The sequence below is a fragment of the Schistocerca nitens genome, chromosome 3 (genome assembly GCF_023898315.1).
Source record: "Schistocerca nitens isolate TAMUIC-IGC-003100 chromosome 3, iqSchNite1.1, whole genome shotgun sequence".
Classification (NCBI taxonomy): Eukaryota; Metazoa; Arthropoda; class Insecta; order Orthoptera; family Acrididae; genus Schistocerca; species Schistocerca nitens.
In genome coordinates, this window is record NC_064616.1 from 179,313,508 (window position 1) to 179,340,550 (window position 27,043).

At 46.5% G+C, this 27,043-nt stretch overlaps 1 protein-coding gene across 1 annotated transcript in view; it reads right to left on the reverse strand.

Annotated features, from left to right (window-relative positions):
• Positions 1-264: 264 nt before the first annotated feature.
• The window catches only part of LOC126249134 (coiled-coil domain-containing protein 70-like), a 57,157-nt gene continuing 30,378 nt past the window's right edge, over positions 265-27,043 (reverse strand). Inside the window, exon 2 of the mRNA XM_049950787.1 lies at positions 265-339. Within this exon, the coding sequence (XP_049806744.1) occupies positions 265-339 (75 nt within the window). The remainder of the gene's footprint in view (positions 340-27,043) is intronic.

The window sequence follows — 27,043 nt, forward strand, 5'->3', positions numbered from 1 at the left end:
GTTTGCCATAGTAAGAAGTAAAGATTGAACACAAGGTACAAGCCTTTTTAACTAGTAAAAGCTCTTACGGGAACATTGATACACTGGAATCCGTGACAATCTTGTGGAAAGGCTTAATTCTTGTTGAAGCAGCCAGCACATCAGACTACGAAGCTCATAAGTTATACTCAGGCACACTCGGATGATCTCAGTTGGGTCATTGATGCCACCACGGCAAATCATGACTTTTTTAGTTTAATAATGTAGTCTTTCGTGCACTAGGTACTAAGGATTGTCTCTGTAATCTAATATCCAGTTGTCAGGAAGCTTCTTGAAAATGCGACAAGGCTGCTCGTGGATCTGTAACAGCACGTTAGTATTTACTCACAAAACGCTGCTGGCAGCGAAATAAATCGTGCCCGAAAGGAAAAGTTTCGTGTAACATTACAAAACCAAATATAATCGCAGAATTAGAGATCTATAGAAACTGCATAGTGTATTTTGCATTTTTGAAACTATTTGCATTGCCTTCCGTACTGCAGCAGGGTAACGTGATACATAATTTTTATGCAGCAAATAACGTGATACACCAAATGATAACGTTTGAGTTTATAGGCATCTTAAGTTTGTAGAAACCTAGTCTCTTAAATTTTTCTCCACTTTCGCATTCTGGAGAGCTGCCACAGTGTATTTCCGTAGATTTAAGGAGCAATATCATGACTGTATTTCAGAAACGTGTTAAGTCGTGGGACCGCTGTTCAACCGACAGGTTTATTGGAGTACGCTGTCGTCGTAGGCCGGGCGTGTCCATTCATCACTACGAACGAACTTCAGATCACCTAAGAAAGGATATACTCCTTCAGGTAAGAAGTTTTTATAAATAGTAAGTAATAAAACATTGTTTCTTGACACACTCCGATGTCACTGGTCTGTTACCATACTAGAAGACACAGGCAATCGTTAGTAACCTTATTATGACTGTAAAAGTATGCATGTCTTGTCTGTACATTGTTGCTGTGGTCTTCAGTCCCAGTACCTACTGCAGCCTACATCCTCCTGAATCTGCTTAGTGTATTCATCTCTTGGTCTCCCTCTACGATTTTTACCCTCCACGCTGCCCTCCAGTACTAAATTGGTGATTCCTTGATGCCTCAGAACATGTCCTACCAATCGATCCCTTCTTCTAGCCAAGTTCTGCCAAAAACTCCTCTTCTCCTCAATTCTATTCAATACCTCCTCATTAGTTATGTGATCTACCCATCTAATCTTCAGCATTCTTCTGTAGCACCACATTTCGAAAGCTTCTATTCTCTTCTTGTCTAAAATATTTATCGTCCATGTTTCACTTCCACACATGGCTACACTCCATACAAATACTTTCAGAAACGACTTTCTGACATTTAAATCAATACTCGATGTTAACAAATTTCTCTTCTTCAGAAACGCTTTTCTTGCCATTGCCAGTCTACATTTTGTATCCTCTCTACTTCGACCATCATCAGTTATTTTGCTCCCCAAAGAGCAAAACTCCTTTACTGCTTTGTCACATTTCCTAATCTAATTCATGCAGCATCACCCGACTTAATTCGACCACGTTCTATTATCCTCGTTTTGCTTTTGTTGATGTTCATCTTATACCCTCCTTTCAAGACTGTCCATTCTGTTCAACTGCTCTTCCAAGTCCTTTGCTGTCTGACAGAATTACAATGTCATCGGCGAACCTCAAAGTTTTTATTTCTTCTGCATGGATTTTAATACCTACTCCAAATTTTTCTTTTGTTTCCTTTACTGCTTGCTCAATATACAGATTGAATAGCATCGGGGAGAGGCTACAACCCTGTCTCACTCCCTTCCCAACCACTGCTTCCCTTTCATGCCCCTCGACTCTTATAACTGCCATCTGCTTTCTGTACAAATTGTAAACAGCCTTTCGCTCCCTGTATTTTACCCCTGCCACCTTCAGAATTTGAAAGACAGTATTCCAATTAATGTTTGTACATAAATAGTTTTAATCAGAAACTAAATGTTTCACTTTTGCATTTGGGTAGCATTATAAGGCCTGTCAATGATTTGTGTGTTAAGTGGAACGGAACGTTATCTCCTATCAGGGGAAAGTGGAATTGTTGTTATATTCAGGATTTCCGTACCAGGAGACTTCTCCAGAATACTGAACAAAGTGGGTACGCGTTATATCCTCATTGCTCGCTGCTAGAAATGGCAGCATACTAGTGGTCGCCTGCAGTAAGATCGGCTGGCAGTTAAAATATGTGGGACACTACCGGACACCAGAGCAGAATCAAGCGAGCAGTAGGTTCTTGGGTGAACCACTTACCACGTCTTCATATGGTTGGAAGTGCTCAACGCTTTCATAGCATTCTTAAGCTTCATGCGCCTCCTCTGTGTTAATAAATGGGGAGCGCATAAAGGAAATGGTCAGGAATACCAGAATTCTGGTTTGGCGAAAGAGTTTCTGAATAGAAAACCACCGGCGTCGTAAGTCCCATGTTACCGTGGTGTAAGTTTGTTGACACAAACCAGACTTAGGTAGGGTTTTTTAAGGCCTGTTATAAATTTCTGTAGTACATTAAGATTTATTGGGCATGCAGTGCATACTGCATAACTCTCTGTAATCGCGTCAAACTAACTTCTACCCGAATGCTTAACGTCCTAAATACATATATCAGACGTTTCGGTTCGTGGGGGCAATCGGTGAAAGTGTGGTATCTTCATACACAAACGACTCAGTGGATAAGCTGACAGCTAGATATCAGTCGAATGTGTGGAGTGATACCCTGCCTGCCAACGTGAATTCATCCAATGTGTGCAGCGTCTCAAAAAAGTAACTAACCAGTCTGTAAAACGACATAGCTTACTCAGCGCAGGCAAGGGTGTTGTCCTGCAAAACACTTAGAGGTAAATAACTGACAAAATGAATGGGAAATGGAAATGGAAATGAAGGTTACAAACTGATTAAGTAATGAATTTCAGTGACGAATTCCAGAAAAACTGACGTGTTTTACACTTTTAATACACATTTGATGCCACAAAATGTATACACAAGATTTCTGCTTCTTAATTTTATAGTTGTATACCACAAGGCTCTGTTAAAAATGTACGTCCAGCTGTAGAACCGTAGTATTTAAAAGTAAAATCCTTCCTGTATGGCGCCACGCCTTATGCCGCCTCTATGGCTAGCAATACTGCAGCTGAATACTAATAGTTCATTATATGTTCTGCATCCAATGACACTCTTCTGCGCCTAAGAGTGGTGGCTGAAGGACAACATCCAAATTCATGGAGGAAAGCAGCATTGATTATTCTCCTGAAACCGTGGAAGGATGGAATCTGCCCAGGTATTTATCTGATAATGCATGCAAATATCTCCGTTTGTAGAATGAGACATCAAACTAGAATCCTGTACCAACCGGTTAACCAGTGGTTTCCACTGGTGATTCATATACAGTATGTAGCGAAAAGATCTCTCTACTTGGAGAGGCTAATGTGTGAGTTGTTGTGGGGTCACTGACGTAGAGGAGGTATTGGCGGATAGTGGCGTGCGTGCCATTTTCAGCAGGCGCCATGACGTTTTTCTTTTTTTTTTTTTCTTCTTCGAAGAAGGTATCGTAACGGTAATACTTAATTCAGATTGCTGTCACGTGATACTCGTAAGTTAAACCAGATTGTTGGGGACGATGAAGAGGGAGAAGCCTGATTCCAACATTAAGGAGCCACAGCTCACACTTCTCGGCGTTCTCTATAAATTTTGAGATAGTTTCCAGAATGAGATTTTTACTCTGCAGCGGAGTGTGCGCTGATATGAAACTTCCTGGCAGATTAAAACTGTGTGCCCGACCGAGACTCGAACTCGGGACCTTTGCCTTTCGCGGGCAAGTGCTCTGCCATCTGAGCTACCGAAGCACGACTCACGCCCGGTACTCAAAGCTTTACTTCTGCCAGTATCTCGTCTCCTGCCTTCCAAACTTTACAGAAGCTCTCCTGTGAGTACCGGGCGCGAGTCGTGCTTCGGTAGCTCAGATGGTAGAGCACTTGCCCGCGAAAGGCAAAGGTCCCGAGTTCGAGTCTCGGTCGGGCACACAGTTTTTATCTGCCAGGAAGTTTGAGATAGTTGTTTGCTGAACGTCTTCGTGAGGAGGCATCGCCTTGCCCCCAAGGTCGTCCGATTTATCACCTAATTTTTTTCTTTTTTCCTTATGTCTCAAAGGTTTAAGTGTACAAACATCGTCCCACAGCCCTGCCAACGCGTGAGGAAGCAATCACCCTGCCATTCCACAGGAAATGACACGAACTGGTATGGACAACTTCCAGGAAAGGCTCAGTCAATGTGTCAACAACGAAGGGACGCCATTTACTGGACATAATTTTTAAAACCAACTAACGGAAAATTGCATAGCATTTGTTGTTCACAAGTAAAAGTATTTTCTCTGTATCTTTCTTTATAACTACCTTTTCAAATACGGGACGTCATTTGCCACGTTCTATACAACCTCACATAACACCAAAGGGAAAAAGTCCACAGCACCCACTATCTCGTTGGTTATAGGTCAGGATTTCCTCCACCAACCCAAATATCTTCTCTGTTGTTAAAGTGTTCACACAAACTAATATCGAAGTGTTATGAACCGGCTTTCTCGCAAACAAGACGCACGATCTCCAGCTGTGGCATAAATCTCCACTGAATTAACGTACCGTAATCAAATGAGGTGGCAGCAAAGATAATGCTGTTGGGTGATACGTACAATCACAGCCCACAAGCTGATGAAGCCTCGTTGCTAGTCTGAGATGAGCGAGGCGCTTGTACGTTCATCACTCCACACACACAGCTAGTTCGCCAGTCGAATACGCATCACGGCAGAAGACACCTCATCTACGAACAACAAAAATTATGGAAGTTCGATTCTGTGCGGGTGCACATATAAAGGACTGTCCTCGGCTGAGGACCCCATGTGCTAATTATTAGGCGATGTAGGCACTGAGACCGTGAGAAGCATAAATGAACACGGACACCAAGTAAATTATTGACAAATTTAATCCCTAATACAGTTTATAATAAATTGCACGCTACGCTTAACCAGTCAACACTGCGTGTCACCCTAGACCGAATAACTAGAGTTATCGAGACTCGCCACTGTGAGCCTTAAGACTGATTGACCCATCGTCCGAGCCTCGCTCGTTAAACAGTCTCCCCATTGTCTGTTTACCGTGTACAGGCGGCCGATGACTGCACTAGGTAGCCGTATACTGTGCCAGGTGTCACCTCATACAGGCCTAAGTACACGGTCCAGTCACATTTTCACCGCTTATGCTCGACGTCCCCGTGTGGTAACCACTCACAGACGTCAGGTGGCAGCACTAGCAGTGGATGTTATATAAAGCATGGCTGGGGGACGCGGAAAACACTGCAGTCATTGTCGTATTGTGGAAACGAAGCGATTCATCTGACGTCCAAAAGGGTGTTATTGTGGTGTCACAGCCAGACACCACACGTCCTAGGTGGTAGCTTAAATCGGCCGCGGTCCTGTAGTACATGTCGGACCCGCGTGTCGCCACTATGTGATCGCAAACCTAGCGCCACCACAAGGCAGGTCTCGAGAGACTGACTCGAACTCAGCCCCAGTTGTATGGACGACAGAGCTAGCGACTAGACGTACTAAGCCTTTCTCTCTCATTAGCCGAGAGACAGAATAGCCTTCAGCTAAGTTAATGGCTACGAACTAGCAAGGCGCCATTAGCCTTACAGTGATTGTAATTAGTCTCACTTGTGTTCACCATAGAGATGTACAAGAAGAAATTAAAGATAAGTATATGAGAAACTCCGTTCTTTTCTTCATAGCATTAATTACGTATCCTGTTCCAGTACTTCACGCCCGTCTGCGTTAGTCCAGCGTCCCTTTTTAAGCCACCTCTATCTACAAGGTGTTGGCCCAGCTGCCGACACATCAGTTATCATTGGCTTGCGGGCCAAGAGTGGAAGCATTTCCGAAACGGCTAAGTTTGTAAGCTGTTCGCGTGCCACCGTGGTTAAAGTGCACGGCGAAACTGCGCTATCCTAAACTGGTACTGAGGCAAGTGTGGTAAACCATGGGCCGGCGATGACGGGTGAAAGACAGCAGCGGAGATGTGTACGAGCGAATTGATGTGCAATCTTTGAGCAATTGATCATCTAGATGAACCAAGTGGCTGCTAATAGGCTCAATTACTTTTCAGCGAACGTTGTTTGGTATGGGCCTCCGCAGTAGGCGCTGGTACATGTACCCATGCTTACAGATGTTCGACAACCAAGGCTGGAATTTGCATCTTGGTACCTCAACTGGACGTTCATTGAGTGGCGACAGGTGGCCTTTTCTGCTGAACAACGTTTTATGCTCCATCGGACTGAAATCAAACATTCTGCAACAACCGTCATATAGGTCCAGCCTGGAGGCGGGAGCATTATGGCCTAGAGAATGTTTAAATGCTTCTGTGACGTTCCTAGGTGATCTCGTCATTCTGAAAGGCACAACGGATCAACACAGGTATGCTTCTATCCTTGAGGACCATGTCCACCCCTGCATACAGTTTCCTTTTTCTGGGCACCATGGCATATACCAGCAGTTCAGTGCAGTGTCTCACAGCCTCCAGTGTAAGTGCGCGGTTCGAAGTGTCGGGATGAATTTACAGTACTCGCTTGGCCACCAGACTCCTCTATTTAAACCCAGTCGAGAATCTGGGATCACTGCGGTAGGGCTGTTCGCACCATGAATCCTCAACTGAGAAACCTAGTGCAGCTGGCCTTTGGCATGGCTCCACACCCCAGTCGATACCTTCCATGCCGTCATTGATTCTCTTCCTGCACGTCTAGCTACGGTCGGCCCTGCAAAAGATCGTTATTTAGGCTTCTGACAGATGGTCACATTAATGTGCCAATGGTGTAGCTGATCAGGATTCCATAGATAGCGGCAGCTACGCGAGTGGTTGCTAGCATGCCTTTAACGCTTACAATTACTCCCTGCAAAGAAGAGCTACCCAAAATTGTTCACGACGAATACCTGGGCGTCGTCATGATTGTTACGCCAGTTGCGACATGAGAAGGCACTGCAACGTTAATTTCGTTTGCAGACACAGTATCGGATGGTACGGACGAGTGAGCATCTAAAATAAAAACTTGGTATATGACATGCTGCTGACATCAGATAAATTAATAGCAGTAACAAGAACCCAATATTGACAATTGTGTAGTAACGTTACTGGAAGATTCAAAAGACTAAATCCTGTTTGCTGCTTGGGCGAAATTTAATTCATTGCTGCTAGTCACTGGATTATTGTGGATATATGTAACTGCTATCCTTGGGAAAGGTACACACAGAATGGCTTGCGTATGTCAGTATGTGAGATTGTAATAAACTGGTAAATAAACTATACAGTGAAAACTTTCCAGCTGCACAAAAAGTAGCTGTGAATACAGGAGACATGTCAAAAGATCACAGGAATTCACAGTGGATAGCATTTAAAATTAACTTTCTACCATTTAATTTTACATATGGAAGGTAGTTCAGACATAACAAAATTTTTACATGTAAATGTCATGTTCAGGATCGAATTGAAGTAATTTATACCTTCGAAACATCTTTCGAGAAATAGCTGATAAGAAAGCATCAAAATTCTAGGGTAATCATCTCCAGCAAGATTATTCATAGATGGTTCTTTCTCACAGCTGTATACTCTACTATCTAAGAATACTGCTGATTCTGGCAAATTAACTTAAGACTTCTTTATACATATGCAGATTGAGCTCATTCAGAGATACAAAACAGCATTGAGCCTTACTAATCAGTAATTCTTTGAGAAGGTGTTTAAATATATGTGAGCACTCACCGCATACAATCCTTGGAACTCGCAGATGGTTGCATTCATTGCGCCACGAATTTTATTGAAATGTGTAGTGCATTTCCCTACAACTTGTTCAGTACAAGTTGCGTGGTTTTTAATGCTTCTTTGTTTATTCCTTAATATAGTTTTCATCAGGGTGGTTAGATAAATTTGTACAGATTGTCCAAGTATTAATTTTTTTTCCTATTTACCATCCCATAGATCTTGACTCCGTAAAGTACCAAATACAGTCTAAAATCAAACCAAACGTGTTTGTGTCTAATCGAGATTTTGTATGGCAATAGGTTTAAGTAAAGTTAATCTTTTTCATAATTGGGAAATGTAGGCTCTTGCTGCGTTTCTGCATGCCAAGACAGCTTCAATTTCCGAAACTGGGTCGTTTTCCTTAATGGAACGAAGTAGATCAGTTTGCTTTATAACAGAACTGAATTGTTGAATTTCATTTAAATTATACTTAAGCACAAGTTTAACGGTACTTGTTGCAACTATCATACCTTATCATGATTCAAACAAGACACCTGTTTTCTGTGGTTGGAATACACTGCCATAACAAAAATTAGAATTACCATGAATATAGTTCAATAGTTCTAAGGAAGAGAGTTAAACAGTGAACATAATACCAGTGTCTCTTATGGTAACCCGTAGAATTAAAATTTTGTTGAGGAAAAGCCTTTTTTTAAGCGTAGCTGCATTAGTAGGTCTAAAAAATATTTTCAATAATGTTAATACTGGTCACGTCTATGTATCCTGTTACCTAACTTACTCCACATCATTTCGATAAAACAATCGTTCATATGTTCTGTGGAACATCTAACTCCACATAATGTCTGCAATTCTACATTTGCACAACACACTGACATAGCACATGCTTGAAAATACACATACATTGCATTCGTTCACACTACATACATCTATCGAGATGGTACCTGTGCCTGGGGCTGGTTTGCTTCGTGTGTGGCGATGGTTCAGCTGCAAAATCTGGACTGCAGCCTTGCAATGCTCACTTCCTGGATTTAGGAACAGCTGAGCTGCCCCCAGTCGATCCTCCTCATATTGTGATGCTACAGTCCATCTAAAGATGGCTTTGCATGATTGGCATGAACTACAGCTGAGTAAATGGCAGTTCGAGCTTGAGAGATGACTAGTGACAACACCTTCAAGATTACATATGGTCCCTTCCAAAAATTCTCAAACTTTTCAACTGACTCCTCTTCAATGCTACATGCTCAGGTAGACAGTATCTCTAGTTGCCCCCTGCGGGTTCGGGGGTTAGACTAGGCCCGCGGTATTCCTGCCTGTCGTAAGAGGCGACTAAAAGGAGTCTCAAATGTTTCGGCCTTATGTGATGGTCCCCTCTCGGGTTTGACCTCCATCTTTCTAAATTGTTCCGAAGAGCGAGCCAATTGGGGAAGGGCGCCTTACATGGTGCACTGTATCTGTCGTGAATTGAGACCTTTAGCCGGCTTTCTCGTCGTTGCAATGGTGTCCAGCTCGTTTTCCATCTGTTGGGCGAGGATACGTCCCTGGGTGCGATTACCACACTGCACTGTGCAGTGTTGCTTTTCGCTGCGGCGACGACCTCATACATTTTTGCACCTAAGATCCAGCACGGTAGCCAGTCCGTTGTGGTGGGGCCGCCATGCACCCTGTTGGTTGTAGCCCCCTGACAACACAGGGATCGCTCTACTGATGCCTGCGCCGTTTACTCCCCAAGTATGCCAAGGAGTAGATGCCCATCTCCCTGGGGCATCAGGACTTCCGGCAATGGCCATCCTGCCAGGTGGCCCTTGCTGTGGCTGGGTGGCGCCCATGGGGAGGGTCCTTGGTCGGAGTAGGTGGCATCACGCAATGAAGCGTGGCACATCATCTCTTGCTGGTGGCCAGCCACCAGCAATCTCTAAGCGTTCGAGGGCTCATTTTAAAGGTAACGTTTATGACCCCAAATCGTTCCCATCCCTGGCCACACCATGGGAGGAACGAAAGGCAATGAATGACAGTGACACGTATTCGCCCAGGTATCTCGTCTGTACCAGAGCTGATGTGGAATCCTTTGTATCTGTGAAGCCTCAGTTCTTTGTAGAGCATTTAGAGGACAAGTTTGGGGAGGTAGAGGGCTTGTCCAAAATGCGCTCTGGGTCAGTTTTGATAAAAACGGCATCCTCCGCCCAGTCAAGCAGGTTACTTGCTTGTCACAAGTTGGGGGATGTTAACGTTACCATCACACCACATAAGAGTTTAAATATGGTACAGGGTGTTATTTTCCATAGGGACCTACTTTTGCAGTCTGATGACGAGCTGCGCGCCAACTTAGAGCGTAGAGGTGTTCATTTTGTCAGGCGCGTTCATCGGGGCCCGAGGGACAATCAGGTTGCTACCGGTGCCTTCATCTTGGCCTTTGAGGGTGATACATTACCAGAGAAGGTCAAGGTGATGGTCTACCGTTGTGACGTCAAGCCCTATATCCCTCCCCCGATGCGGTGCTTTAAGTGCTGGAAGTTCAGCCATATGTCTTCCCGCTGGACTTCCAGCCTCACATGTCGAGATTGCGGACGCCCATCTCATCCCGATACTCCATGTGCTCCGCCTCCCATCTGTGTCAACTGTGGAGAGCCTCATTCACCTTGCTCGCCAGACTGCAGGATCTTACAGAAAGAACGCAAAATCATGGAATATAAGACCTTGGACCAACTGACTTACACTGAGGCTAAGCGGAAATTTGAACGGCTACATCTCATGCGCATGATGGCATCTTATGCCTCAACTGTCACTCCTGCTCCAGCTCCTTTAGCTGCACCACAAACAGTCAGCTCTCAGTCAGAGGACCTCACCTGCCCCCTTGACGATGCGGGCCCCTTCTCTCGCTGTTGCTCCCACACCATCTACCTCGGGAGCAGCACCCACTAAACCAACGGGGACACCAGTCCCCACTTCTAAGCCGGAGAAGCGTAAGTCTTCTTCGGCTTCTCTCGCTCGGAAGGGATCCCTTGGGTCACTCCCTTCCCAGGTTCCTACCAGCGGCACAGCAGACACCAACCAGTGGCTGAAGAAGTCACAGGTTGCTGGTCGTCGAGCTTCGCGATCATCTTCGGTCTCAGAGACTGGCTCCAATAAGCCCTCTCAACAACGACAACCAAAGGAACAGGGAGAGAAAACGACATTGAAGACCCGTAAGACCAAGGCACCTGCAGTGGCACCTACTCCACCGCTACCTACACGCTCTGCGTCTGAGGATGAGGTGGAGATTCTTGCGTCCGCTAAGGACCTCGATCTCGCTCGTCCCTCAGACGCAATGGATAGCACTTGCACAGGTGCTCCATCGGAGGCAGCAGGTGACCCAGCGGCGTAATCTGCCTTCCCAGTCCAGTCATGCCTTTCTCAGCCATGGACAATACCATCCTCCAGTGGAACTGCAGCGGTTTCTTCCACCATCTAGCTGAGCTCCGACAACTTATCAGCCTTCACCCTTTCTTCTGCATTGGTCTTCAGGAAACTTGGTTTCCAGCAATGCGAACCCCCGCCCTCCGTGGCTATCGGGGTTATTATATGAACTGGGCAGCTTATGAAAGGGTGTCTGGTGGCGTCTGCATATATGTCCTTAACTCTCTTCACAGCGAGTCTATCCGTCTACAAACCGCTTTAGAGGCTGTCGCTGTTCGGGTGTGGACGCCACAGGCTGTTACCGTCTGCAGTCTTTACCTTCCACCGGATGGTGATGTCGCGCAGCATGTCCTGGCTGTGCTGATAGCCCAATTGCCGCCACCTTTCTTATTACTGGGCGACTTCAACGCCCATAACCCTCTGTGGGGTGGGTCAGTGGCGACAGGTCGAGGTGGAACCATTGAGCATTTATTGGCACAGCTCGATCTTTCGCTGTTAAATGATGGTTCCTTCACACACTTCAGTGTGGCACATGGCACGTACTCTGCCATTGACCTTTCGATCTGCAGCCCTAGCGTCTTACCATCTGTCCAATGGAGAGTGCATGACGACCTGTGTGGTAGTGACCACTTTCCGATCTTTCTGTCACTGCCACAGCGTCAGTCTTCTGGGCGCCCTTGCAGGTGGGCAATGAATAAGGCTGACTGGGACTTGTTTTCCTCCACTGCCGCTATTGAGCCTCTCTCTCTCTAGTGATGACATTGATGCGGTGGTTCAATCGGTCACCACTGGCATCGTTACTGCCGCGGAATCTTCCATTCCCCGATCTTCTGGGTCCCCTTTGAGGAGGACTGTGCCTTGGTGGTCGCCTGAGATCGCTGAGGCGATTCAAGATCGCCGCCGGGCGCTACAGCGTCACAGGCGACATCCCTGCATTGAACACCTCATCACCTTCAAATGGCTGCGTGCGCGGGCCCGCCGCCTTATCCGCCGAAGCAAGCAGGAGTGCTGGGAGCGGTATGTGTCCACCATTGGCCTCCACGTCTCTCCATCGCAGGTCTGGGCCAAGGTACGTCGCCTCTATGGCTATCTGCGCTCTCGCTGAATGGAGCAGTTTGTACATACTCAGACGAAATTGCCAACAGCTTGGCAGAGCATTTTGCTCTGAGTTCTGCTTCTTCCAATTACCCACTGGCCTTCCGCTCCATTAAAGAGCGGATGGAATGTCGGAGCCTTTCTTTTCGCACCCGCCATCCTGAATCCTACAATGCTCCATTCAGTGAGTGGGAATTTCACAGTGCCCTGATACCGCTTGCCCTGATACCGCTTGCCCTGATACCGCTTGCCCTGATACCGCTCCTGGGCCAGATCGCATCCACTGTCAGATGCTGAAACACCTTTCAGTGGACTGCAAGCGACGCCGCCTCGATCTTTACAACCGTCTCTGGGTCGAGGGTGAGTTTCCGTCACAATGGCGGGAAAGCATTGTCATCCCCGTTTTGAAACCGGGCAAGAGCCCTTTGGAGGTGGACAGCTACCGCCCCATTAGCCTCACCAACGTTCTTTGCAAGCTTCTTGAACGGATGGTGAGCAGGCGCTTGAATTGGGTACTCGAATCTCGGGGCCTTCTGGCTACATCTCAGGGTGGGTTCCGTAAAGGTCACTCTGCCACCGACAATCTGGTGAGTCTGGGGTCGGCCATCCGTACTGCCTTTGCCCGCCGTCAGCACCTGGTCACTGTCTTTTTCGACATGCGGAAGGCGTACGATAAGACAAGGCGTCATCACATACTTTCTATGTTTCATGGATGGGGTCTTTGGGGCCCTCTGCCGATCTTTATCCGAAATTTTCTGTCGTATCGTACCTTCTGCGTGCAAGTCGCGGCCTCTCATAGTTCCTCCCGAGTCCAGGAGAACGGGGTACCACAGGGATCTGTCCTCAGTGTCTGCCTGTTTTTAATCGCAATAAACAGGCTCGCTGCAGCGGTGGGAAATTCTGTCTCCGCTTCTCTGTATGCTGACGACTTCTGCCTTTACTACAGCTCTACTGGCATTGCAGCTGTTGAACGTCAGCTACAGGGCGCTATCCGCAAGGCGCAGTCTTGGGCTGTAGTGCATGGTTTTCATTTTTCGGCTGCCAAGACCAGCGTTATGCATTTCTGCCGGCGCCAAACAGTCCATCCTGAGCTGCGGCTTTATCTTGATGACAAACTTCTTGCTGTGGTGGAGAGCCACAGGTTTTTGGGGGTAGTTTTTGATGCTCGGTTGACTTGGCTGCCTCATATTCGGCAGCTTAAACAGGCATGTTGGAGGCATCTAAATGCTCTGAGATGCTTGAGCCACACCAGCTGGGGCGCCGACCGATCTACCCTGTTACGGCTCTACAAGGTGTTAATCCAGTCCCGTCTGGATTATGGGAGCCTGGCTTATGGCTCAGCATCCCCATCTGCGTTGCGGGTGCTGGACCCAATACTACACAGCAGGATACGACTGGCCACTGGTGCCTTCTGGGCCAGCCCTGTGGACAGCGTACTTGTTGAGGCTGGTGTACCTCCCCTGCGGTTATGGCGCCAACGTTTGCTGGCCGCTTATGCTGCCCATGTTTTTAGCTTGCCCGGGCATCCAAACTATCGTCTCCTGTTCCCGCAATCGGTCGTCCATCTGCCAGAACTTCGGCCCCGGTCAGGTTGTACGATCGCGGTCCGCATCAAAGAACTTCTCTCCGGGCTTCGGGTTTTCACTGTTCCACCTCCTTTCCGGGCCACTTTGCGTACACGTATCAGGGCTCTGACGTTGTTTACACTGACGGTTTGATGGTTGCTGGTCGTGCCGGTTATCTGCTAACTCTAGGGGACCATTCCGAACAACGTTCCTTGCCGGCTGGCAGCAGTGTTTACACTGCTGAGCTGGTCGCCATCTTTCGAGCCCTAGAGTATATCCGCTCCTGCTCAGGTGAGTCCTTCATGATCTGTAGCGATTCCCTGAGCGGTTTACGAGCTCTCGACCAGTGTTTCCCTCATTCTCGTCTGGTGATGGCTATCCAGGAGTCCCTGCATACTCTTGCCCGTTGCAGCCGCTCTGTGGTCTTTGTGTGGACCCCCAGTCATGTCGGTATCCCTGGCAATGAACATGTTGACCGCCTGGCGAAAGAGGCCACCAGTCAACCATCTCTGGATGTTGGCCTCCCAGAGACTGATTTCAGGGCAGTCTTACGCCGAAAAGTTTTTGCGCTATGGGACGATGAATGGCACGAACTGACAATGCGTAATAAAGTCCGTGCTGTCAAGGAGACGACAGCTGTGTGGCGGTCATCCCTGCGACCCACTTACAGGGACTCAGTAGTCCTTTGCCGGCTCCGCATTGGCCACTCCCGGCTGACACACAGTTATTTACTGCGCCGGGAGGACCCCCCTCTATGTCGCTGTGGGGCGGCTTTGACAGTGACCCACATTTTGTTGGCCTGCCCCCTTTTAGCTGTGGTCAGGCAGACATTTGCGCTGCCTGATACAGTCCCTGCCCTTTTAACTGATGACCCTGCTATGGCTGGCTTAGTTTTCTGTTTTATTCAGGCAGGGGTTTTTTATCATTTAATATGAGTGTTTATGTTTTATTTTATTGTTTTGTGTTGATTCTGGCCTTTGGCCTACGGTTTTAAACTCAGTTTTTAATGTGTTCTCGGTGGTTGGCTTTTCCTTTTTTATTCTATGGTCAGCCAACCACCGCCACACTCCGTGTGATTTTAATTTATGTCTGTTCTTCGTCTGAGTTTTTCTTGTCCTGTGTTGTCTGTTGTCTCTATTATCCGTTTTTTCCCTCTGTTTGGTAGTTTTTAAGTTTTGGAAAAAGGGACCAATGACCATTGCAGTCTGGTCCCTTTAATCCCACAAACCAACCAACCTATCTCTAGAATTCTGGAAACGTCCCCCAGGCTGTGGCTAAGCCATGTCTCCGCAATATCCTTTCTTTCAGGAGTGCTAGTTCTGCAAGGTTCGCGGGAGAGCTTCTGTAAAGTTTGGAAGGTAGGAGACGAGATACTGGCAGAAGTAAAGCTGTGAGGACCGGGCGTGAGTCGTGCTTCGGTAGCTCAGATGGTAGAGCACTTGCCCGCGAAAGGCAAAGGTCCCGAGTTCGAGTCTCGGTCGGGCACACAGTTTTAATCTGCCAGGAAGTTTCATATCAGCGCACACTCCGCTGCAGAGTGAAAATCTCATTCTGGAAGTGGAATATACACTCCTGGAAATGGAAAAAAGAACACATTGACACCGGTGTGTCAGACCCACCATACTTGCTCCGGACACTGCGAGAGGGCTGTACAAGCAATGATCACACGCACGGCACAGCGGACACACCAGGAACCGCGGTGTTGGCCGTCGAATGGCGCTAGCTGCGCAGCATTTGTGCACCGCCGCCGTCAGTGTCAGCCAGTTTGCCGTGGCATACGGAGCTCCATCGCAGTCTTTAACACTGGTAGCATGCCGCGATAGCGTGGACGTGAACCGTATGTGCAGTTGACGGACTTTGAGCGAGGGCGTATAGTGGGCATGCGGGAGGCCGGGTGGACGTACCGCCGAATTGCTCAACACGTGGGGCGTGAGGTCTCCACAGTACATCGATGTTGGCGCCAGTGGTCGGCGGAAGGTGCACGTTCCCGTCGACCTGGGACCGGACCGCAGCGACGCACGGATGCACGCCAAGACCGTAGGATCCTACGCAGTGCCGTAGGGGACCGCACCGCCACTTCCCAGCAAATTAGGGACACTGTTGCTCCTGGGGTATCGGCGAGGACCATTCGCAACCGTCTCCATGAAGCTGGGCTACGGTCCCTCACACCGTTAGGCCGTCTTCCGCTCACGCCCCAACATCGTGCAGCCCGCCTCCAATGGTGTCGCGACAGGCGTGAATGGAGGGACGAATGGAGACGTGTCGTCTTCAGCGATGAGAGTCGCTTCTGCCTTGGTGCCAATGATGGTCGTATGCGTGTTTGGCGCCGTGCAGGTGAGCGCCACAATCAGGACTGCATACGACCGAGGCACACAGGGCCAACACCCGGCATCATGGTGTGGGGAGCGATCTCCTACACTGGCCGTACACCACAGGTGATCGTCGAGGGGACACTGAATAGTGCACGGTACATCCAAACCGTCATCGAACCCATCGTTCTACCATTCCTAGACCGGCAAGGGAACTTGCTGTTCCAACAGGACAATGCACGTCCGCATGTATCCCGTGCCACCCAACGTGCTCTAGAAGGTGTAAGTCAACTACCCTGGCCAGCAAGATCTCCGGATCCGTCCCCCATTGAGCATGTTTGGGACTGGATGAAGCGTCGTCTCACGCGGTCTGCACGTCCAGCACGAACGCTGGTCCAACTGAGGCGCCAGGTGGAAATGGCATGGCAAGCCGTTCCACAGGACTACATCCAGCATCTCTACGATCGTCTCCATGGGAGAATAGCAGCCTGCATTGCTGCGAAAGGTGGATATACACTGTACTAGTGCCGACATTGTGCATGCTCTGTTGCCTGTGTCTATGTGCCTGTGGTTCTGTCAGTGTGATCATGTGATGTATCTGACCCCAGGAATGTGTCAATAAAGTTTCCCCTTCCTGGGACAATGAATTCACGGTGTTCTTATTTCAATTTCCAGGAGTGTATGTTCACAGAGACAAAATCCCTTAACAGAAAATGCCTGGTGTATGTCCCATACAAACATCCTGAAGTAGGCAGGCTTTCCTACTTAAGAAGCTGCTCTTTGGAGTCTCGAATCTATATGCCAGCATATAATTACAGCTGGTGACACTAATGCATATTTCCTATAGACTATTCCTTCCAATGCGAAATTAAAGCTGATACTTCTTCACATGTCAGCCCTTCAGCTTGCTTCTACCCATCGTGCTAACAGTAGTGGCACACTCATAGATACATTTGCAACGAAATCCCCAAACAGAGTAATTTGTACGTCTCTAATATCTGCAATTAGCATGTGTCCCCATGACACACTTTTGATGATGTACTCGCCAGTGCGTCCCGAAAAGAACCTGCAACCTACTACACTACTGGCCATTAAAATTGCTTCACCAAGAAGAAATGCAGATGATAAACGGGTATTCATTGGACAGATATATTATACTAGAACTGACATGTGATTACATTTTCACGCAATTTGGGTGCATAGATCCTGAGAAATCAGTACCCAGAACAACCACCTCTGGCCGTAATAACGGCCTTGATACGCCTGGTCATTGCGTCAAACAGAGCGTGGATGGGATGTACAAGTACAGCTGCCCATGCAGTTTCAACACGATACCACAGTTCATCAAGAGTAGTGACTGGCGTATTGTGACGAGCCAGTTGCTCGGCCACCATTGACCAAACATTTACAATTGATGAGAGATCTGGAGAATGTGCTGGCCAGGGCAGCAGTCGAACATTTTCTGTATCCAGAAAGGCCCGTACAGTACCTGCAACGTGTGGTCGTGTATTATCCTGCTAGGGATCGAATGAAGGGTAGAGCCACGGGTCGTAACACATCTGAAATGTAACGGCCACTGTTCAAAGTGCCGTCAATGCGAACAAGAGGTGATCGAGAGGTGTATCCAATGGCACCACATACCATCACACCGGGTGATACGTCAGTATGGCGATGACGAATACACGCTTCCAACGTGCGTTCACCGCGATGACGCCAAACACGGATGCGACCATCATGATGCTGTAAACAGAACCTGGATTCATCCGAAAAAATGACGTTTTGCCATTCCTGCATCCAGGTTCGTCGTTGAGTGCACCATCACAGGCGCTCCTGTCTGTGATGCAGCGACAAGGGTAACCGCAGCCATGGTCTCAGAGCTGATAGTCCATGCTGATGCAAACGTCGTCGAACTGTTCGTGCAGATAGTTGTCTTTCAAACGTCCCCATATGTTGACTCAGGGATCGAGTCGTGGCTGCACGATCCGTTACAGCCGTGCGGATAATATGCCTGTCATCTCGACTGTTAGTGATAAGAGGCTGTTGGGATCCAACACGGCGTTCCGTATTACCCTCCTGAACCACCGATTCCATAATCTGCTAACAGTCATTGGATCTCGACCAACGCGAGCAGCAATGTCGCGATACGATAAACCGCAATCGCGATAGGCTACAATCCGACCTTTATCAAAGTCGGAAACGTGATGGTACGCATTTCTCCTCCTTACACGAGGCATCACAACAACGTTTCACCAGGCAACGTCGGTCAACTGCTGTTTGTGTATGAGAAATCGGTTGGAAACTTACCTCACGTCAGCACGTTGTAGGTGTTGTCACCGGCACCAACCTTGTGTGAATGCTCTGAAAACCTAATCAGTTGCATATCACAGCATCTTTTTCCTGTCGGTTAAATTTCACGTCTGTAGCACGTCATTTTCTTGGTGTAGCAATGTTAATGGTCAGTAGTAGTGTACTTAATGATACTTCAAACACATTAATTTATCTGAACTTGCAACTGAGGCGCAAGACATAGTTTGGCGGATGTCTTCCATTCCCTCCGCAGACATAAACGAAAAACTTCATGGATTTAAAGACAAACTTACTATATGACTAGGCTCCGATAAAGACGACAAAAGAAAGAAGGAAACTTACTCCTTGGCTAAGTGAAGAATTAAAAAAGATCATAAATCTCAGACACTGCACATTGGTCATACAAATTTGCCCCACGCCTGAAAATCATACTGCTTACAAGCGGAAGCGAAACACAGTCAAGCTGACAGGGAACCCCTTGAGTGCGAGGTCGCAAAAGGCCACAGATGATTACAGCATTTGACGCCTCACATGTTGTCTACCATGCAACCACAATATTGGCTGCTAACGGGAACAGGGGCAGGACAGGTGGTATGCAATGAGCCAAAACACAAAATTTACAGATCTACTGTTACAGTATCCAGACATAGCTAAACCTAATTTGGTACCTAGCGAAATTAAACATGTCAAACACTATATTACCACTGAAGGCCCGCCTGTGTTTTCTAGGACAAGACAATTAGACCCAAAGCGCATGGCGATGCCAAAACAAGAATTAGATTCATGTTAGACAATGGCATCATTAGACCGTCTAAATCGGCATGAGGCTACAGAGCGTAGTTGAGCTGCTTAGTCGAAGAGTAACTCAACAGTGCTAGTGGCGTTGATAAAAAGCAGAGCAAGGGCACAACAAAGCAAACATTGCATTATATTCTAAAAGAACAGTTGCCGAAGTTGGCGTGTAAAGGCAACAGTGATGAAATCTAAATGGAATTTTTATATTTTATGAAGTTGCCAAGACCGTTAATAGTTATAGTTCATTACTGATAACATGATGTACTATCATTAATTTTTTTTGTTTATTCTTTGGTAGCAAAGATGTGATGATTTTGGGATAGCTGCTAAGAAAAAGTCAATAAAGAAGTCTTAAGCAGGCCAAGTGGCGTGTGTTCTTGGTGATTTAAAATTAGACTAAATATCGTCAAGCAACATCTTTTGGGAACTGCCGCAAATATTACGTTACAGCAGTTATAGGCGTTTCAACAGAAAGAAACCCAAGGAATTTCGCAGTTTGAAAAAGTGGTAGATGAAATATTAGCATTTCTGCAAGGTCAGTCAGTGGAATGTGCGGTGTCGTATACGGTCGACTATGCAGAAAATGAACATGAAGAGTAAAATGACGACGACACGTGCTTAACAAGTGATATTGATACTGAAACAGATGAGTCATGTTCATCATGTCATTGTCGAACAGGGAGCTACAAATCCCATCTCCAGTGAAGCGTAGTAAAGGACAATCGTTGTCCATGGAGTGGGTACTAAACATAATTATGCGCATGATAGACTATCCGCAGCATAATAAAACAATTATGAACAGATTTCGAGTAAGTCTGTATCAATATGACACTGTAGCGCATAAGAAAAACTATGGATATTCAAAGGAGAACAAGGCGCGCACTCTTTACAAAAACTGCTGTTTGTGCCTTACAAGGATGCTCGATAAAATTTACAGCATTTGCATGATAGTGACCTACGTTATGCACATTAAACTGCGCACGACATGTAGATTACATTGATTTCAAGGGAAGCAGTGGATGGGTTATAACTTCAAACAATGCTACAGGAATGGACGTAAGATAACAAAATTTCAAACAGAGCGCCAACTTAAGTATGCACAGTAAACTAAAGAATCGGCCCGAATATTTGTAGGTGAGAGAACAAACGTATCCCATCGGTCAGTAAGGAATTTATTTACAACTCTGAGCAACAGGGATTTGAGGAAGAAACGCATATGAAAGGAACCCTAGAAATTAGGGGTACCAAGAGAGTTCATCCAGATCAAGTAATATCAATGCCTTAACGCATTCGAATACAATTATGCCGATTGTTAATCTGGATGGCAAATTGACTGGAAAGTTATTATACAGTGAGAAGTTGGAGGTGCCCAGCCCCCCCCCCCCCCCCCCCCGCACACACGATTCGTTCTCGTGTGAATGATCTTGCAAGGGGAGTATGGAATATTTACGTCACAACAAGCAAGAGTGGAAAAATGGGCGTAAGAAAACAACTATGGTATGAGCACTGCTTTTGGCCAATAGCTGATCAAAATAACTTTCTTTTGCTTGATTCCTGATCTACGTATAAAAATTATGCCCCTTTAGAGCAAATTATCCCTTCTGAAGAATGTGACATTGCAATTCATACCACCTGGAACCACTGGATTCAGCCTTTGGATGTTTGTTTTTTCCATGCCTATAAAACATATTGTCGCACTACCTGCAGCTACTCCTTACAGGACAGCCAGTATCACGATAAGATCTACGACAAGCTGTTTCGCATTCGGTTGCGTGTCATCACATTCCGTCATACCTACCTGAACGTCCAGCACGGTTTGTACGAGGGTTGCCCAGAAAGTAATGCACCGTATTTTGTTTTCTCAGGCGAAAACAATGCTGCGAATGCGAAACGTTACGTATGTATTATTTGAGGTTTCATAGTAATCAAGTGAGCAAACTAGGGTCATGTTATAAATCTGGGGCTACTACTCTGGCACACTGATCAACGGAGCTCTGTTTGTTGGGTGAGTGTAGGCACTACCTGGCGGTACATTCGTCTCTTCCGGAGTAGATCTGAGTTTATGTCGGTATATATGAACTCCACGAGCCGCTAAGGAAACAAATTTCAACCCAGACAGAGCCCTAGAGCCCTAGCAAGCCTTATATAACTGGAAGGGGGGAAGGGAGGGGGTCCCAGAGGTTGCCCACTAACGACTAATTCACACCAACAGCTATTCATCTGATCAGTATGTAGCACACCCTGAAGTTTTCAATATTTTTTACATAGACGTGCGTATTTTCCTCGGGGTTCAGGTGGAGCGCCTTGGGAAAAAAAGGAAAAAAAAAACCAGCCGTTCTTTCCCCAAGTTGTAGCACACTCGGAAGGCCAATCCGCCGAGGCCTGTCTGGCTTAGGTGACCCTGCCAGTAGCTATACTGCTATAGTACCGCCAGCATAGCGCTCAGAGTCATTGAGGCACACACACACACTCGCCCAGTGCTGAAGGTGCCTAAGATCAGTCAATGTCCTCTGAGAGGGTGCCACAAATATGTTGACGAACAGGAGGCTATGTGGATGTACTACGTTTCATCCCATTCTTCCCCCTTGCTTCCATCATCATCTTTAACGCTAGCAATAATCACTTTCACACGACGAAGATATACGCTTCACACTGCACTGAGGAAAGAGCGATTATTTTCTCAATATTTCATCCTGTTTTACTAACAGCCACAAAAAAAGAGGCTCAACTTTCGAATCTTTACGAAAGTCTAGGCAGAGTTGTTGATAATTTAGAGGAAAATTAGCTCTACAGACATGTGCCAAATGTTTCCAGGTGTATTGTTACAGACATTAGAAGTTAGTACAGAAATATTTAAGGAGAACAGAAAGTAAACACTCTGCCAATGAAATCTATCAATATTGCTCATCAAAACTCACCTGCAGATGGGTGGGCATGAAGATAATGTGGTATTTGCATTTACTGCCTGAAGAAAATCCTCAGACTGGAGTATCTTTCCAATATAAGTTCTCTGTGATAATGTGATGTTATATTACGCTACACTTTGATATCGAACTGGTGTTTCTGTAGGAGGTTACTCTGACTATATTACCTTTGAAAGCCTTTTGCAAGAAACAATTTCGGTATATCCCCATTACACCACTACCTTTTCAAACTAGTGGCCGTAACTCATGATTAGGGAAACCAAACGGCTGCCACCACATTTTATTGCCAAAAACTGGAAGCTGCTGAACTGAAATGACGAAAGTCTGCCTTTGGACACTAAGGGGGGGGGGGGTATAGTTACCACACGTCAAGCTCTACTGTCGCCGCCGCCGCCGGGCTGAAACATTGTTGTTGCAACACAATACAAGATCCAGGTCGCCGTAGGGGTGACTGATCACAACATGCCTGGCCCTGGCATTGCACCACTTTCACAGTCTAAGAGATCAAAAGTGAATTTGTCACAACAGGGCTGGGTTGAGTGTCCATACATACTGCCTTCACCAGCAGTGCAATATGTCATTGATCACAGCCTATCCTGATAAGTACTCCATGCCAGCCGACCTGATGAGGATCATCCAGTCACAGCTTTTACTGGATGCTGCCTCCACTAGGCACAGGTCTAGGGCTGTGCCCAGTCCTGATACTGTCCAGAGCTGTACTGGTTCCTTCCAGGTGGGCAGCTTCAACTGACTGACGCCTCACAGGGGTCCTTGTCACTGTCTACAATCCGAGCTGCTGGGATTGCTTCAGCCATGAGGGTGATGATTCAAGTGACTGCTAGTGATAGTAAACAGACAGCACACTACTGGACTTCTGAATATGCTGGCCCAGTTTTGAGATACACCCTTCGGCTGCTATATGAATTCTGTTAAATTTGTTCTTACTCTTGCTGCCTGTATGGTTCCTTGAAGGCCGAAGAGCTGATTCATTGTACTTGCTACCATGTCTTCCATCCTGCTACAACACTGTGGCCTGTAATGAGGCGAACACCACTCGGGACCATCCTGACCCCACTACAATGGTGTCTGAAGTGACCAGCTACAATATCTTGGCCCAGCACTAATCATGAGTTACGGCCACTAGTTTGAAAAGGTAGTGGTGTAATGGGGGTATACCGAAATTGTTTCTTGCAAAAGGCTTTCAAAGGTAATATAGTCAGAGTAAGTAACCTCCTACAGAAACACCATTTCGATATCAAAGTGTAGCGTAATATAACATCACATTATTACAGAGAACTTATATTGGAAAGAGACTCCAGTCTGAGGATTTTCTTCAGGCAGTAAATGCAAATCCACATTTTCTTCAAGCCCATCCATCTGCTTTTGATGAGCAATATTGATAGATTTCATTGGCAAAGTGTTTACTTTCTGTTCTCCTTAAATATTTCTGTGTTAATTCTAATGTCTGTAACAATACACCTGGAAACATTTGGCGCATGTCTGTAGAACTAATTTTCCTCTAAATTATTAGCAACTCTGCCTAGACTTTCGTAAAGATTCGAAAGTTGAGCCTCTTTTTTTTTGTGGCTGTTAGTAAAACAGGATGAAATATTGAGAAAACAATCGCTATTTCCTCAGTGCAGTGCCAATTGTATATCTTTGTCGTGTGAATGTGATTATTGCTAGCGTTAAAGATGATGAAAGTAAGGGGAAGGGGGTGGGGGGGGGGGGAGGACGGGATGAAACGTAGTACATCCACATAGCCTCCTGTTCCTGAACATACTTGTGGCACCCTCTCAGGGGACACTGCCTTATCTTAGGCACCTTCAGCGCCGGACGAGAGTGTTTGTGTGCCTCAATGACTCTGAACGCTATGCTGGCGGTAGTATAGCTACTGGCAGGGTCACCTAAGCCAGACAGGCCTCGGCGGGATTGGCCTGACGAGTGTACTACAACTTGGGGAAAGAACGGTTGGTTTTTCTTTTTGTTTTTTTTTTTTTCCAAGAAGCTCCGCCTGAACCCTGAGGAAAATACGCACTTATATATAAAAAAAACATTAAAAACTCCAGGGTGTGCTACATGCTGATAAGATGAATAGCTGTTGGGTGGAAGTATCTAGTGAGCAACCTCTGGGACACAACCCTCCCCCCCCCCCCCCTTTCCAGTTATATAAGGCTTGCTTGGGCATGCAGGGCTCTAGGGCTCTGTCTGGGTCGACATTTGTTTCCTTAGTGGCTCGTGGGGTTCCTGTAGAGCGACATAAATTCACATATACTCCGGAAGAGACGGGTGTACCGTCAGGTAGTACCTACACTTACCCAGCAAACAGAGCTCCATTGATCAGTGTGTCAGAGGGGTAGCCCCAGATTTATAACAGGACACTAGTTTGCTCACTTTATTACTATGAATCTGTTACAGCAGAGTGAACGTTTGAGAAGGTTTGCTCTTTCTATATTCACAAGGCGTAGGAGGGTATTACTAGGTCCTTCAAAAGTGTTAAACGAGTTCATACTGGAACACTTATAATTGAAGCTGCCACGTCTAACTAGTGGAAGAGCGTGGGGAGCAGACAGGTCCCGCTTCCTGCAGTTTTATATGGCATTTGTCAGACAATGGTTAGATTATGGCAGCATTGTTTATGTATCAGGCTGTATTTCCTACCTAAAGATGTTAGATGCTGTCCACCATGAAGGCATTTAGACATCTACTGGACACTATCTGAAATGTCCAGTTCAGAGTCTGTCAAAGAAGGCGGTGAACCACCACTCTGGATTCGTTGGTGTCCCCTTCAGTCCACAGCTCGTGGTCGTGCGGTAGCGTTCTCGCTTCCCACGCCCGGGTTCCCGGGTTCGATTCCCGGCGGGGTCAGGGATTTTCTCTGCCTCGTGATGACTGGGTGTTGTGTGATGTCCTTAGGTTAGTTAGGTTTAGGTAGTTCTAAGTTGTAGGGGACTGATGACCATAGATGTTAAGTCCCATAGTGCTCAGAGCCATTTGAACCATTTTTGTCCCCTTCAGGCTCGAAAGGCCCTGAAATAAGTGTAGCCCACGACATTGGCATTTAGTGCGGCAGTCCACCCTAACTTGGTGCGGCTGTTCAGTAATAGGCTCTATGCAGTCAAGCAATTCGGGACATATACTACTGACTCTCAAGGATCTGGCTATATCAGACCTCCATATGCACTGCCAGGATAGAGCAAATTGCCACCTTGGCGTCTTCAGAGGTCCAAAATGATTTTAAGCTTGGCACATTACAAGAAAACTTGTACTCTAGATTACGTTTTTACAACTGCTTTCTTCAGTTTCATGTATCTTTCACAGTTTTATCGTTTATACGGATGGAGCCCAGCAAATAATGCTATCGGTTGTTCAGCTGCTTTCTCTTATGAGGCGTCACAAGTACACCTTCCGGAACACTTGACAAATTTTGATGCAAAGTTATATGGCATTATAACGGCACTTGATTGGATTCAGAGGCGTCACAGCACGGGTTTCTCGTCTATTCTGACTCGCTCAGTACGCTAAAAACAGTCCACCTAATGTAAAAAAAATGGTTCAAACGGCTCTGAGCACTATGGGACTCAACTGCTGTGGTCATAAGTCCCCTAGAACTTAGAACTACTTAAACCTAACTAACCTAAGGACAGCACACAACACCCAGCCATCTCGAGGCAGAGAAAATCCCTGACCCCGCCGGGAATCGAACCCGGGAACCTGGGCGTGGGAAGCGAGAACGCTACCGCACGACCACGAGATGCGGGCTCCACCTAATGTATCCGGAAAAGAAGTTAATTCAGCTGATCCATGACACTTTACAGTAGCTCTCACACCGTGGCAAGGTAAGGACTTCTGCCGGATATCTGGACACATCAGGATACAGGGAAACGACATGACCGAGAAAGCAGTCAAAGAAATATATCTGGATGGAGGTGTACGTCGATTTGTCGTCATTTCATTTGATAGATGAATCGTGTGTCAGTGGGAAACTGAATGGTTGGAGGTGGCGGAAAAGAAACTGCGGTCATTCAAATCGACCACACAGGTGGGTCAGACAGCATGCCAACCTGACAGATGGAAGGAAGTGCTGCTTACCAGACTCTGCTTAGCTCATAGCCCTTTAACACAATTTCCTCCTCCAACAGTAGGATCCACCACCACTGTGTGAAGTTTGTGGTGTCCCACTTTAGATTCAGCATATTATGACTATGTGTGTCTTATATACTGACATCAGGTCAATCCTCGGTTTGGCTGGAGAACAACCCACCCTCCTCGCCAATACTTACAATACACTGGTTCTGAAATTTTGCGAACTGTCAGGCCTCATCCCTAAAGTGCTGGGGAAAGTAGACAGACGTTAAAGGCTTTTGAACTACTCAGCATATGGGGATATGAGAATGGCATGTTGACTTTTCGTCAGGGTGCTGATGATCATTATGTAGGGTACCCTACATCCAAAATGATGATGATGATGATGATGATGATGATGATAATGATAATAATAATAATAATAATAATAATAATAATAATAAAATAATAAAACCCGTGGAGGCCCGGGAAAAGAATAGGCCTCCGGTATGTTCTGCCAGTCGTAAAAGGCGACGAAAAGAACAAACCACTAATAGGGCTAACCCCCCTTTTAGTGTGATTACTTGGTTCAGGACAGAACTAAAGAAGCCTCGGACAAGCGCCGTCATGGTCGGGGACGACGCTTGAACCCTATGCCCGCCCACAATGGTAACGACACTGCTAGCCAACTGGAAAATGATTTAAATCCAAATAGAGGTGTTTTGCATGATATGCTTCC